General features: G+C 28.1%; 2 protein-coding genes across 2 annotated transcripts; both read left to right on the plus strand.

Annotated features, from left to right (window-relative positions):
• Positions 1-3,364: 3,364 nt before the first annotated feature.
• Positions 3,365-4,375, plus strand: LOC126899682 (uncharacterized). The gene is made up of 3 exons (XM_050674782.1): positions 3,365-3,522; positions 3,595-3,700; positions 3,910-4,375. Exons 1-3 carry the CDS (start codon positions 3,475-3,477, stop codon positions 4,293-4,295), a joined length of 540 nt encoding a protein of 179 aa, XP_050530739.1. The 5' UTR covers positions 3,365-3,474; the 3' UTR covers positions 4,296-4,375.
• Positions 4,376-9,596: 5,221 nt separating this feature from the next.
• On the plus strand, positions 9,597-12,281 carry LOC126899660 (uncharacterized). Its single transcript, XM_050674727.1, has 2 exons — positions 9,597-11,045; positions 11,985-12,281. Exons 1-2 carry the CDS (start codon positions 9,656-9,658, stop codon positions 12,236-12,238), a joined length of 1,644 nt encoding a protein of 547 aa, XP_050530684.1. The 5' UTR covers positions 9,597-9,655; the 3' UTR covers positions 12,239-12,281.
• Positions 12,282-16,107: the final 3,826 nt, after the last annotated feature.

Consider the following 16,107-nt stretch of genomic DNA (forward strand, 5'->3'; position numbering starts at 1 on the left):
GAACAAAGTTCTGAACTTAAAAAGTATAAAATAGTTAATAATTAGAGAAAAATGTGTAACCAAAGATAACCAAAAAAAATTTTTAAATTTTAAAATGATACTTCAAACTTTTATACCAAAACGGTAATTTATATAATCCAGATTAGCACTCAGATTGACTAATAAATTGTGAATTAAGTTAATAATTAAGAAATAAAGAATGGATCTAACCGGCAACTCTTATAACTTTTGATAATTTATTACTTCCAGAGTTATTAGTTATACTATTTATTTTATTTTTTTATAGTAAAAAAAATAATATTTTTTTTTTAACTGTATAAATAAATAATTTCAAATATGTTTTAACGCAGTCTATGAATGCAAAAATGATCAAATATAATTACAATAAAATGTTGATTGTATAAAAAATTATAGGAGTTGTTAGCTAGACCTGTGTCCATCTTGTATACATGTTAAAAGGCTAAAAATGAGTAAATCATAGTGATTGAGAATAGTGTACTAATTGTAGTGACGCTACTTGTAATAACTCAAAAAGAAAGAAAAAATAAATAAAAAATGTGTAGGTCGCCAGTTACTACTTTTGTAGTTTTAATTATATCATTACTCGGAATATGAGTACGAGGGTTTGTAAGAGAGATAAAAAATAATAGAAAAGTAAGGTGATCTTTATTTATTAATAATAAATTTACTATAATCAATTGTCACACTCTTTGTGATCAATAATGCCACGAGTGTTGACGGTTATCAATGATAGGAGGGATTGAGTCACAAGGTGTGCCTATTCAGAGTAGTATGGTATCTTTATATGAACCTCCTACTATACTCCTGAAATAGACACGTATCAACGATATAACTCTGCTAAGTAACTCTGTACAAACATTATCGATTCATTAAATTTACTTGGTATATTGATGATCACTTGATTTGCCTACGTAATCTATGTACTCATAAAATTTAATTCTAAACCTTATATATTTTTGGTGAAATTATTATTTTCCTACCTTGATATTTCCAATAAATAATGCTCTGAAATAAATAGACGTTCCTATTTCTTATGTAATTATAATGTAGACGCGGTGGATTACTTCTTTCTTGTACCTTTTAGAATGACTGACCGCTCTGAGCGCGACTGACCACCAAATGAAAACATTCTGACCACCATCAGAGTAACATCTGAGCCCGAATGCTCATTATTTTGGGCTTTTTATATTAAGTTAAATAGTATTTTCAAAGGCAAGAAGTGATCACCGACGCTACTATTATTAATTAAGAATTATTATTAATTCTTTATTAACCCTTTAGCAGGCGCGTGCCTATTTTTAACGTTCATAGTCGCGTGGGGGTCTATCAGACCCCATTTCTAAAAAACTATAAAATATGTATAAAAAAGTTCATTTTTTTTAATTCAAAAACATTATTTGTTACCATATGATATATAAATATGGATAAAAATTAAAAAATAAATAAATTACAAAATTATGTGCATTACTAAAAATTATATTACGAAAAAAAAAACTTAATTTTCAAAATTTCATTAAAAAATTTTGATTTGTAAAAAAATTATTTTAACTGCAAAATTGTATTTTTAAGACGGTAAACAATAGCTTTTACTATTACAAAATGTATTTTAATTAATTTTTCTTGTATTTCTTTGAGCTCAAACACGGCTTATATATATTAGTTTTATGTGTATTTACATTTATATAATCATTTTTATGAATTGAATTTTTTTATTATTAATATTACAATACATTTAATTATTATGATACGAGTATATACAATTATTCGTTCGTAGTAGCACATCGATTACCGATAATTAATGTGTCCACATTGCGACGCGATGTATTTATTACATGTTTTGTTCTTATTTGTTCCGCATCATCGAGTAGTGTAAATTCTCAATAGATTATTTATTTTTAAAACTTAATTGTACAGTCGGTGGCAGATCCACATAATTCCAATTCCACAATATTATATCGATTATAACATTGCATTTACAATAAAACGATATTTTGAAAAAAATACAAGTCCAAAAAAAAATTATAACGTTACAAGTCGCGTGGGGGTCAATATGACCCATTTCAATTTTGATGAATATTTTAAGTCATACATTTTTTTTTCGAAGGTATTTATTTATGAAAATTGATGTTTTGTAAGGGTATCAACTTTGTTTTTTTAAATGGGAACACATTTTGAATTTAATAAAATGTTTGAGTTTTTAAAACTTGCCGTGCGATCATTTGAGTTTTTAATATAACTTTATTTGTTTATAAGATATAAACATTTAAAGTTTCAAATTTTTGAGTTAATATACATGTATAATATACAAGGGATTACAAATATAGGTAGCTAATTAGTTTTTTATGACATCGATATTCGCAGGTGAATATCGACACCCTTAAAAGGCATGAGGCATGAACTTAAAAAGTATTACTAAAGATTAAAATATATTTATTCTCTAAGTAATTGAGTGGATTATGATAAAAAAATCACTCTGTATAGCTTATTTTTATATTGGTATACATGTCATGTCATGTTATTTATTTAATTAAAGTCTTAAATAGTACATTATAACACTAATGATATACTGTATACATCATAACATACTGTAGTGTTTTTGTAGTCGGTAAAAAAATGTTTTTGCTAGAAAAAAAAATCGGATTAGAATTTTTTTTTTTTGTTTAATGTTTAAATATATTATAAAATTATTGTACAATTAAATTTAATATAACTAAATTTTTGCATTTTTAACTATAAAAGGGTTCGAATCAAAATTCACTATCATAATCAGTTTTAACATAGGCAAATGACTCTTTTTTATAAAAAAAAAAATGAGAAAAACATTTCTATTAATATAAATTAATATTACTAACTATTGAAAATACCTTTAAAGTAACAAAGGTTTCTAACGACTGGTAGATTAAAATTATTATGAATTCAATTTTATTGTTGTATATTTAATGATAGATTATTTAGCTTTTTATTGGAAAAAAAATTTAATAAATAATTTTAAAATCAGTTTGTTTGTACAGATTCAGTCATGCTTACAATAACATCAATTCTCTTTAATACACCAGACATACTTATACATTACTGAATTGATTTATATCAAAAGAATTAACTTCACAATATTTTTTAACAAGTACAATATGTTAAATAATTTATTATATACATATATATTTGGTTTCCCGCTGTCAATTTATTAAATACCTGTAATGCTTTTAAAATAGTCATTTGCGCTTAATTGTATAATAAAGCAAACATATTTTCTATAATTTATGTTATTGATGTTTTACACATGTTTTACAATAACCTAAAACATGACAGCTCTAATATTTTAAAACTAATACGCAAAATAATGAAATAAAAGTATTAAAACTATTCAAATTAGATTAACGAAAAGACAGTTATTGAAAAAAAATATCAATCAGTAAAATAGCTGTATATTATTTGTCTTAACTTTAAACAATCAACATGAAAGTTTTAAAAAATGTAATGTTATGCTTCTTATTATTTTCTTGCGTAAGTAAATATAATTGAGATACATAAATCATAAATGTGTTTCATAATCAACCAAATAAAATGTTTTTTCAGATTATGTCATACTCTTATGCCAAGAAGAAAAATCTGCTTTCGATACCTTATTTAAACATAATTAACTGTTTGAAAAATCAAAAATCTATTATTTGTGGCGACCAAAGTAAGAATTAAGTGAAAATATTTTCACTATAAAAACATAGTTAAACATATATTTCCAAAACATCAATTTAAGTGCTGTTGCATACAATTTAATCTCGACGTATTTAAAGTACATTATAACCATTTTGTGTTATTACAAATTCAATTACTTCGTTTACTTTATTTTTCAAATTAAATGTTTTTTAATTGATAATATATCTTGTTTTACAGATTGCAATGGCCCATATTTTTTTGATAAAAAACTTGACGGTATTTTATATGAAGTTAAAGCAAAAATTGTAGATAACCACGAAGGCGATTTGTCACATTATAAGGAAGAATTAGGGTCAAATTTAATAAATCATATTTGTAGTAAATGTGATAATAAAGAAATTGATAAGGTGTATGGCACAAAAGATTATTGTAGAAAGGTAGTTAAATATTGTGCAATGAGATACGTTAGGGACGTAGTCTATGATATAACACAGGCACCCAGAACTAAGTATCCAATTTATGCTACTTTTCCACCTGGTAAAGTTGAGAAATTAGACTCAAAGAAAAAAAGTTTGAACCACGATCAAGTCAAATCGGTATTTCTAGAATATAATCATGACTAGTGTATTACATTGTAATCTTCTATTGTCTGAATATAATGTACAAAATTTAAAACACAATAAAAATATATTTAAATTCCATAACATAATGAATATTTTTTATACATTTTCAGGATGATTAAAATTTGGTAGGGTACTTATTTTCTCAAAAATTATTGAAATTTTTAAATTTTCATAAAGAGAAAAATTTTTTGGTTAAAAAAACTCTACAATGATATGTAGTAAACATTTGGTGTTTGACTCCTATCAGAGTAACACATGTAGTTTACTTTTATTATCGTTCACGTATTTATAACTCCATTTGCACATAAAACAAATCTACTTTACATTAAATCAGGTACTATACTTATTTTTACTTCGTATATTTCATCAATGTGCAACTAAAAGAACAGTATTGAACAATCTGTTTAAATAGAGCGCTTAATAAACTTAAACGAAAAGTCTCGCTTACGAATAATAGTACTATGTCTATCAACGAACAATTAATTGCATAAATAATAAATATTTACTTATACTGATGCAGATTTCATGTACGAGAATATTTACAAAGAGGCTCATACCTTTAGTAAAAATGGTCTTTTTATAGAGAAAGTAAACCAGCGATCTCTAGTAAAATTTCTGAGATGCTGTTAAATAATTTGTGATAGAAACCCAACATGAGTATTACTGATGAGTTCTAAGGGATTGGTTTGAAATATTTGTCAATAAATGGTTATTTTTAACACCCTAAATGGGAGCAGTCTTTATATGACTTTTGCTTTATCTATATACAATGTATATTATACATAACATGTGATATTTAGTACAAGTGCTGACTATTATACTACAACGACAGCGGTTGTACTTGTAATATTATATTAGTACTAATAATATTAACACATAATATGATGTTATCATTTGTATACGTTTTGATTCAACTATTAAAACTACTTGATTTAATTCTAAGATGAAATGGGAAATAAAATAAAACCCAATTTTTTGGACTGTATGTTAATTCTTTTATTATAATTTTACATTAAAAATATAAAAAAGAACCAAACTGTAGCCGCCTTGCCTTGCATCTAGATATGTTCCGTGGATGGTAAAAAAATGGCGTTTGTGTATATTATTCTATATCGGTTACTGACCAAACCAAGTAACAACAAATAACCAACAAAAAAAAACACATTCATACATCAGCCCGCGCCGATGGTATTGCAAAATGCAATTGGTCCATAGGTACAGACACGCACTCTGTTGTCGGTGTTGATAACAGCGCCACCGAAACCGGTGCCTGGCTCTCAACACAGAATCACGACGGAACAGTACATGTATGTCACATATTATGATTATACAAGGTCACTAAAACAGCGTTCTCTTATTTAAAATACAAAATAACCAGTTAAGTATGGGATAAAATCTATTTATTGTAGAGATTATTAAGTAACGCCTACACGCAGGCTAATTATAATTAGCCAATTAGAATAGAAAGCCTCAGCTTCCAGGATCACGGTAGGGATCGCTGAGCTACCCCCTTCGGACTATAAAAAGCCATATCCCCCCGTCTAAACCAGTTCTTTTCGGCGATTTTAAAATACACAAAATCTACGACACTCTATTCAAGATTTCACTCTCTGGGACTTGGTTGTTTTTCTAATTACTTTGGACTTGGAATATTTTTCTTTAAATAATTCATTGAATAATATTTTATTTTTCTTATATGAAATAAATATCAAATAATATTTTAAACATTAAATATATTTTTTAATTATTTTATTTTAATAAGGAATCCAACCTAACTTTACATTTTTATTTAATAGTAAAAATGTATTCTGAGCTTTTCTCATTGGGTAGCTAGTCTCGTCGCTAATGTCTTTGTTTTAACAAACATCGCGCCAGCAGACAGCGCAGAGAAACTGACGAGTATATTTACAATGTTTAAATTTTGTCTTGGTGATTATTGTGGCGCATCCTTTCAAGGCGCCAGCGACGGGACACATCGTAATACCACTTCGATATGACACGGCCACGGTGTTGTCAACCGTTTGACACCCCGCGGTCGTGTCAGCTCCTTCTCAGCCAACCGCTTCACTGTAAACCGGACCGTTACACACACGCGTTATCGCCGTGGAGTAAAGTCCAACAAATGCTTAGCGTCGAATACCCCGCCGCAATAATGCGTCCAGTCAGTCACCTTCGTGACACCTATCTCATTGGTTGCGCCGTCCGTGAACCCAACCAAATCGCCACCGCAATTTCGGTCATCTTTTTGTTATTCTGTCGACGGATTCTTAGTAGTAACTAAGAATTAACTAATTGTTACTTTTGGTTCGCATATAATCTTTTGTGTTACAATTCTTGTTTTTATCATTAAATGGCTCGACGCCACTTGGAAAACCAACCAGTATTACTTATTTTATTCATCATCTACTTTTCCCGCAGCAACTGGCTCCCCGGCATTGTATCTTAACCGGAATAACTTTTTAAAAGGTAAGAAAATACTGCTGACATTTTATATTAATTACATAAATTTTGAATTTTTTTTAAAAGAGACAGCGAAATTTTCCTCACCTTCCCGCACTACGGATATTTTTAACGTCTATTTCACTGGTGACAGCAGTCATAACAGCAGTTAATAATACACTGTATTTTTATTCGGTGTATTTTTAAACACGGTAAAAGTGGATTTCTGGCGATTACGTATTTATTCATACACGCGCACTGACAACCTTGAGTCGCACGACGCCGCGATCTCAACCATTTAACTGTTTCGATAAAACCGCTAGGTGATCATACACACGTTATCACACCACAGCGATCGTTACATCGAACAACCGGGTCCCATAAAACTGTTTGTATTATTATTTCCGACCTTTACAATCATAAAGATCATACGACTCCTATCGTAATAATTTCTTCCCCGTATACTATTTAGTATCGTAGTGCCATACTACAACAGTAGCACAACAACAACAACAATAATAATACAACCGGCCGGCATTGTTGACGTTCATACGCGGACACATAGTGCGTATTCTCGCGATCGACAATATCGTATTTTTAAATAACAAAAACAAAAAAAAACGGTAGCACAGTGGGGTCGTGGCATAGTTGGGTCCAGTATAGATGATATCTGACAGTGATTAAAATCACTATCATGAGGAACGCTTCGATGCAAATCTGTAGATAGTGTTTAATTTAAAAAAAAAAAATTTGTTAAAATAGCATATTTTTGAATACGGTAGCCATTTGCGCATAGAAGATAGGTCGTCGGGACAAATTTTTTTATTTTATTTTATAGTACATAAAATAAGCATTAATTTGATATATGTTTGAAGGACGCAGTATTTCCGGAACATGTTCAAAAATTAAGTTGAAAAAGTTAATTTTTGTAAAAAAGTTGCTATTTTAAATCCCCCCCAATGAGCAGGTTAAGTGATAGATTTTCAAAAAAATGATATCAAATGAAAGGTAAATATCTAAGATTTTAGTATAAAAAAAAATTATGTTGATTTTTGAAAAAGTTATGGAAGTTTTAAGCAAAAAAAGTGAAAAAAATGACAAAATTTACCGATTTTTAAATTTGTAATTTTTTTTGATATTTCCCCCATTTTCGGGGAACGAGGGAATTTTTTTCAATCTTTAAGAGTAATGTCTCCAATTAGATACGATTTGTGATCTTTTGACGTACTTTTGAAAGAAATCGGTCCAGTGAGAGCTGAGAAAAAGTGACAACAGACATAAAAAAAAAAAAACACATCATAGTAAAATTAATACCTTCTCAGCTTCGCATCGAAGTTAATAAGCGCGCGCGATTCATTTATTTATTTTTGTTTACGCAAAATACGGTAAGGAACGTTCACTATGACCGGCAAAACTCTTTCTCAAATGAACTGTCGGGAATTATTGCGCGAATGCGCTTTTAGGCAGTTAAACGGCCCCACGACAAAAAGCGATATGCTGGCAGTCTTGGACAATAGTTTACGCGGTTAGGGGCTAGACCCAACGAACGCGATTCTGCCCAAACGCCCGCCGCTTCATTACGAGACGCTCGCGACGGAATGCGAGTCTCAGGCAGACAAAGTCCCCACGCTATGCCGGATCGTCGACTCAACCACATGCTTTTCCCGCAGCAGATACTATATTAACTATATAACGATATTATATTCACTTTTAAGACGTCGCTGGAGTAACTCTTCTCTGAAACTTTTCATTTGTGAACGTTGAAGTAAAGTTAAGTCGGCATTAATCCATACATTTTTTCCATTTACTAGTGTTTTGAAATATAACTTTATTTTTTAACAATGTAAAGACATTGGATTCATTTTATAACTGAATAAGAAGTGGTCGTTTACTAGATTGTGCTTTGCCTATACGTTTGGCTAGAATTATATTTAAATTTCGGATAAAATGTGAAATTAAATTATTTGCTAAATCCTTGGAAATATCATTAGTTTCTTTTGGCAATTGTTCCATGTTGAAAACTACAACATTTTTGTTTTTTAACACGCTTATATTAGTTTCGCATGTATGTGTGTTGTGTGTAACTCTCCACGCGTCACGTGTTATTATCTCGCGTATCCGGTCGTCTATGACCTTGAGACTAGACTGTCATAATGCATTCACACCACCCCGCTCAACAATCACCAAAAACACTATTTTTCTGTATAATTTTTGGTTTTCGTATCCGTACATACGGGCGTATCATCAATATTATATATATATATATATATATACAAATTTTTATTATTTATTATTAGATATAAACATTTAAAGATTCAAATTTTTTGAGTTAATATACATTTATAATACATAAGGCATTACAAATACAGGTAATAATTGTTTTTTTATGATGATATTTATAGGAATAAAGCCTTTATTATCAATAGTAGTAAATGTCTACATTCATGGATTATGCATTTCAATTATATTTCGATATTATGTTAGCTTATATCGTTTTAATTTATAAATAGGTACTCCCAGCGTAGCCGTATACTCCTATTAGAATCAGTAGCCTACTTGTGAGGACGACCCGAAAGGCTTAACACACTGTACGGCCGTGTAGACCACAGGGAAAAGGGTCTAGATTAGAGCTCCATCTGGGCGTATATAAGAAACTCTATAATGATATATTATATCTCTCTAATTTATTTAAAATGTATGTAGGCTCGAAATTAAGTAAAAAAAATTCCAAGTTTCTATTAGAAGTTATTATTAAACATTTTAAGTAACAAATTTAAATTTATGTGAATATTTGCTTACAATAAATAAAATGTAAAACTGTAAATTAAAAACACATTATATAAATGCAAAGTCTCACCAATATTACTTTATATAATTTAATTATATTTGTTCCTTTTAAATTAAGTCTGAAATTAAAAAAAATGATTATTATATCTATTTTGACAATTTTACTATTTAATTTTTTATTGGTGAAATCTGAAAACAAACAACGACATTGCAATTTTTCTAGATACATGTTGAATTATTTTAAACATAATGAACAGTATTTGTTATATTTGGATAAAAATTCAGAAAAAGTAACCGAAGAAGATTTAAATGAATACGACAAAGCTGTTCAATCCCATGGTAATATTGTAATATTCATGATTCAAGAACTTTATTATTATCACAACGACTATTATCCATCAGACTTGATGACGGTAAATATGTATTTAAACAATATTTCTGGATCAATAATTGTAATTTATAAAGAAGACGCAGTTAATGATATCAAAAATAATAAAGTGTTTCTCAGTTTAGAAGGTTTAAAATTACTTAATCATACTATGATAAAATGTTTAGACAATTATATAAAGCTAAATTGTACTGAAGAACCAATTATGTTATTTGTCGAATTTCCTATCAAATTATTACCATCTCATATATTAAATATTGACCAGTTAAGTAGGGCTACAGAATATCTCAGAGAAAAATTAATGACAGAAATAAATTTTGAAAAAATTAATAATCAAGAACAACAATTGTTCCACCCAAAAAATATATTATTTTATAATTTAATGACGAATGACTCAGAAGAAAATCTAACAATTGGTACTAAATCAAAACGGTGTCAAAATCTTGATTATGATAAACCAAAAGATGTTTTAGATCTCCTAAGATTTGCTCCGCTTAATATAAAGTGCGCTGACGAAACTCACCTAACTCTACTAGATTTTTTTCGTTTCGTAGAGTATCAATTTTTTTTCTGTGATATAAAAACTTTCCATAAAATATTACGTGGAGCTTTATTTTATCCTGTTGGAGTACTTATAGCTGATTACACGCATTTTATAAAAAACACGATTCGCAAATGTATAGACTTTAAAAACGATGGCGAAAATATTCATCATAGTTTAGTTACCTTAGGAATGAAGGTAACACTCATCTTTCAAACATTTATGAATCTTAAAATATACGATGTGGAAAGAACTGAGTTTTTTAAAATAATATCTATCAGATTACAATTGATTCTAAATTGGGTAAAAGGTATACCACTTCGAAATGAAGATTTACCAGAGATGATGTTAAAAGAAATAAAAAAATTCATGTTAAACCACAAATTAAAATTCAATTTAGAATATGAGAATATTTTTTCTGAAAAAAGTTTTGTTAATATACATAACATAATATTAGGAAAAACGAATCTAGTTGAATCTTATATTCAAGAAATAAAAAATCATGTAAATTCATTATATTCAGTTTATAATTTAAAACTTTTTGGCAGAATTTCTTTTAAAAATTATAAGCACTTTTTAATGCCAGATATAATTGGTAAGCTTTCATTTACTTTTAATATACATATGTGTGTCATAATTTATTACTATTATTTATAATTATTTAAAATATCTAAATAACATAAATAATTTGTGTTGAAATAAGATATACTTATTATTTACTAATTCATACTTTGTTTTAACTATAGTTTATCGAATATGGTCGATAATTTATAAAACGGAGTGATAGGTTTATCATAAAACACTTACAAAATAATTACAAATGAAAAAAAAAAATTTCGGTTTTTAATAGCAATGCTTATAGCTTGGGTGTCCAAGTTAAATGGCAACATACATATTTACTAGCTTATAAAATAGAAAATGATCTGATAAAAAATATGACAACATTTCCTGTTTATATATAGAAAGGAAGAAGATTACGGTCAAGAAATAGCTGGTTATTGACCAATCCTAATTTTACAAACATTTTAAATAATATAGGAACAACATATCATCTATTTTATCATGATGTGTTTATTTTATTTAAATTTTTTTGTTTGTGTCTATCGCTACTTTTTCTTAGCTTTCACCTGACTGACATTTTCACCGATACATCTAATGATTAAGTACTATCTAGTCAATGACTAACTATAAAAAGTAGAAATTTTTTAACTGAAATTTTGAAAATCCATTAACTATTGACAATATACATATTTTTGAATAATTAATTAAAAATAAAATACATTTCTTTTCAATATTATATTTATTTTGCAAATAATAGAGTATTTTATGATAATCCTCCTAACACTTTGTATAGTTATATATACATAACTCTTAACGCCAAAAAATACTCATAATAAAAAAAAAACTGTAAGATTTAATCAAATTGTATGTAATTTACGATTTAATAGAAGTTAATCTGATATTATTTTTACTTTTTACTTTCTAATATTTCATTATATTTCATAATTCTTAATCCATTTTTATTAATTTACAGACAATATATGTAAAGAAAATTTATTTGTTGAGCATATAAATACAAGTGATAATTTCAACGATCTCAATAACAGTAGTGAATTGAATATTAATGATATCGGAAATAATGATGGTTTGGATGAATTCAAAATTACAAATTATGAAAATATCAAACACCCTATTTTCATAAGAAAAAAGAATAAAAGTTTGATAGCATCAATTGAAATGAAGGATTTCCCAAAACACATGGTGGATTATTTTATTTGTACAAAATAGAAAATTATATTTTTGTATTAATAAAGAGACTAGTATAAATTTATACATTTAAATAGTATTTTAAATTTAAGCACATAAAGTTTAATTTAATATTAATAAATATATAAATATTTTTTATAGCTTTGATGCTTTGTTGAGAAGGTATTAAGTTTACTATGATGTGTTTTTTTTTTATGTCTGTCTTTTCTTAGCTCTCGCCAAACTAAAACTTTCTACGATACATTTAAAGATCAAAAGTCCTATTTAGTAAAAGACATCACCCTTTTGAATTGAAAAACTTCACTTGTTCCTCGTATAATGGTAAATTTCCCAAAAAATTCAATATTAAAAATTGTTTATTTCTGAAATTATTTAAATTTTTTTATTAAAACTATGATAATTTTTTGAAAAATCACATAAAATTTATCAATATTTTAATAAGTATTTAGATTTTTATTACTTTAAAGCTGAGAATGTTTTAACTTTATTATGTTGTGTTTATTTCATTATCATTTTGTGTGTGTGTGTGTTTGTCGCCATTTTTTCTCAGTTTTCACAGGACCCATTTTTTTTAACGATATGTCTAAAGATCACAAATTATATCTACTCAAAAACATCTCCCTAAAATACTATTCAGATAGTACTAATGCGGAACAATCAGTTCTTATAAGTTTTGAGATAACTAGTAATGATTTTCCTGATCAACCTTCTAGTTCCGAGTCCTCAGTGTCCCAAAATAATTTAGTTATTTTTTCTATTACTAAGAAGTATACAATGACAGAGATTTATTGAGAAACTACTATTAAAATAATTTCGTTTCTTAATGGCCAAGTAGAAGAAAAAATTTATCCGTTTATAAACGCGTGCGAATTCGGGATGTCATGTATTCAAAAATATTTTAAACCTGTTTTAGCAAAAGCCATAACTGTGAAATTAAGCGGTAAAAAGCTTTCGCGATTGCACAGAAAAGGGAGATAATCGATTAGGCTGGTCTTAAGTCGTTACTTGAGATGACGTTTTGTTCAAAACGAACACCGATTTTTTTAGAATTAGAACATAATTTTATATGTCAGAAGGGGGTGAGTCGGTTCAAGAATATTCATGACATGTAGAAAAATTGTTTCATGACTTGTGCAACGTAAGTGTAGCTGGGAAAAGAACAACAGAAGCAGTTACTATAAGAGGATATATAAAAGTGATAACTTTAACTTCATACGTTTAAGGTTGATACGATCACATTTGCATGGGCCCATATCTCTGTCTCCCATAACATCGTTGTACCGTTTAATAGACATATATATATATATATATAATTAACACAGTTACATACAACAATACTAACAGGAGGGCGGACTGTACACATAAACACTTTTTGCAATTCACGGCCAATGTGCTATAATAAGATATCCCTATCGACAGTTGTCATTTTACCATCTTCGCGATCACTACTTTTGCCTTTAATTAATTTTAATTAAATTAACTTCGCTACCCCGTATATTATAGTGTGTGTGTGTGTCGCCGTCAGCTCCCTGTTGGATTATATCATCTCTAGGTGTCCAGCAGATTGTATTATCTATTTAATATTTCAATTGCTTAATAAATATTTATTTATATCGTTGTTAACCTAAAGTGTTATATATATATATTGTAGTGCGACCCTTGGTAGTTCCTCTAAGGGAATATAAATTAAATAAGAAACTTCAGTACCTAAGGTAGATATAGCCTAGCCAGCTATCCCCCGTTGGTCCCTTGGAATACTGTCGACGGGCATTTAGGCTAAACCCCTAAATAGCGACGTAGCAAGGTTTATACTCAAACACTAGACATAAAATTAAATCTAAGAATTTATCGTCATTATAAATGGCAATTAAAGCTACCACGAGATTAATACACTAAGTACAAGTCAACCAATTTACCAAAAACCGTATCGATTGCCTTATGTTCAACGGGAGGAAATTGCCAAACAAGAAAAAGAAATAGAGGAAGATGGTATTATATTACTTAGTAACAGTCCATGTTTTAATTTTTTAGTCTTTAAATCTCTAAGTGTAATTAAAAACTAATTTTAATTAAATAGAAATTATGTTTATTCTATTATACAAGAAAGCACACTTTTACTTTTTATTTAAATTAAAAAACAACTTATTTATTATCACTGCTAACATTATAAAAGCAGTGTTACCACTGCAACATCTCTTTTTTTTTTTTTTTTTTATTTTTAAATAGAAATTTCTTTACAATTAATTTTGCTATCAATTAAAAAAAATAAATTAACAATAATACAAGTACAAAATAATACACATCATTTTATTAAAATACATAATCATTATACTTTTGTGGTTTTTTGATTGTTCGTTTATTTTTTACTACATTATTATCATTCAACTGTACCTCACTACTTTCTTTATTATCTATAGGTTTATTATTAGTTTCCTCTCTTGCATTTGAAAATCCATCATTATCCTCCTCATAAATTTCAATATTTCTCCTCCTTTTTAACCATTTAACATTTCTCCTAATTACACTTCCTGTTAATAATTTAATTAAGAAACTTCTAGGATATTTGAGTTTTTTAATTATAGTTCCAGGTTCCCAAACCTTTTTGAATTTATCTTGCACATATACTAGATGTCCTTCCCTAAACTCATAATTATTAAATTTAGCAGTTTTATCATACCATTCTTTTTGTTTTTTTTTTATTTTTTAACATTTCATCATATTATTGTACAACATTTGGTTTTAAGTTATTATCTTTCACTATTAATGTACTCCTAAGTTCTCTACTTTGTAAAAGTTGGGCGGGGCTATAAGATAGACCAGCAACGGGTGTATTTCTATACATAAGTAAACACAATTCAAAATCCAAACCTGTATACAAGCACTTTTTTAACATATTTTTAGCTATCCCAACTCCTTTTTCTGCAAGCCCATTGCTCTGTGCATGCTGTGGACTTGTGTTGGTAATTTTAAAATTCCACTCTTTAGCAAACTGATGAAAGTTAACACTACCAAAAGGCATATTATCAGCTACGACTTCATTTGGTATGCCAAATTTACTAAATACTTCTTTTAACTTAATTACTACTGATTCACTTGTTTTAGAACCTAATTTAATAACCTCTAGCCATCTAGAATAGTAATCCTCAATAATTAGGTAATTTATTTTATTATACTCAGCAATGTCTAGTGCAATTTTATAAAATGGAATATTAGGTATAAAATGTGATTTTAAAGGTTCTTTAGTTTTACTAGAGCTAAATTTTAAACATACTGGACAAGCACTAATCCAATTTTCTATCTCATTGTTTATACCTGGATAGTAAAATAATTGTTTTGCTCTAGCTTTTGTTTTACTTATACCAAAATGTGGTTCATGAAGCTTTTTAATTATATATTGTCTCATAACCTTAGGAATAACTAGTCGACTACCATAATAAATTAATCCATTCTCCAAGTATATTTCATTTCTCAATTTCCAATAATGTTTGAGTTCACCCTCACACTTAACCTTAAGCCAACCTTTTTTACAAAATTCCATAATTTGTTTTAACACCTCATCATTTCCAGTATTTCTCTTAAACTCATCCTCCTTATCATTTGAAAAATTAATTTGTATTTCACTAATTGCATGAACTACATCATTTACTATCGTTTCACCGGTTACATCTCTTTTAATATAATTCCTGCTTAACAAATCAGCTACATACATTTCTCTACCTGGGAGATATTTCACCTTAATATCATACAACATACATTTCATTCGTAATCTCCTTATTCGATTATTGGGAATTTTGTTCAGTTCTTTTAACATAATTGAAACAAGAGGTTGGTGATCAGTAAACACAGTCACTTTTCTTCCATAAATCAATGAATGAAACTTAGTACATGCA

This window comes from Daktulosphaira vitifoliae, unplaced genomic scaffold, assembly GCF_025091365.1.
Source record: "Daktulosphaira vitifoliae isolate Bord-2020 unplaced genomic scaffold, ASM2509136v1 Scaffold_2, whole genome shotgun sequence".
Lineage (NCBI taxonomy): Eukaryota > Metazoa > Arthropoda > Insecta > Hemiptera > Phylloxeridae > Daktulosphaira > Daktulosphaira vitifoliae.

Excerpts from the sequence above, each read along its gene's own strand:
- LOC126899682 (XM_050674782.1), top strand. The coding sequence starts at position 3,475 with ATGAAAGTTTTAAAAAATGTAATGTTATGCTTCTTATTATTTTCTTGC. Across the intron at positions 3,523-3,594 it reads GCTTCTTATTATTTTCTTGC|ATTATGTCATACTCTTATGC; the intron begins GTAAGTAAATAT and ends ATGTTTTTTCAG. Across the intron at positions 3,701-3,909 it reads TATTATTTGTGGCGACCAAA|ATTGCAATGGCCCATATTTT; the intron begins GTAAGAATTAAG and ends CTTGTTTTACAG.
- LOC126899660 (XM_050674727.1), top strand. The coding sequence starts at position 9,656 with ATGATTATTATATCTATTTTGACAATTTTACTATTTAATTTTTTATTG. Across the intron at positions 11,046-11,984 it reads TTTAATGCCAGATATAATTG|ACAATATATGTAAAGAAAAT; the intron begins GTAAGCTTTCAT and ends ATTAATTTACAG.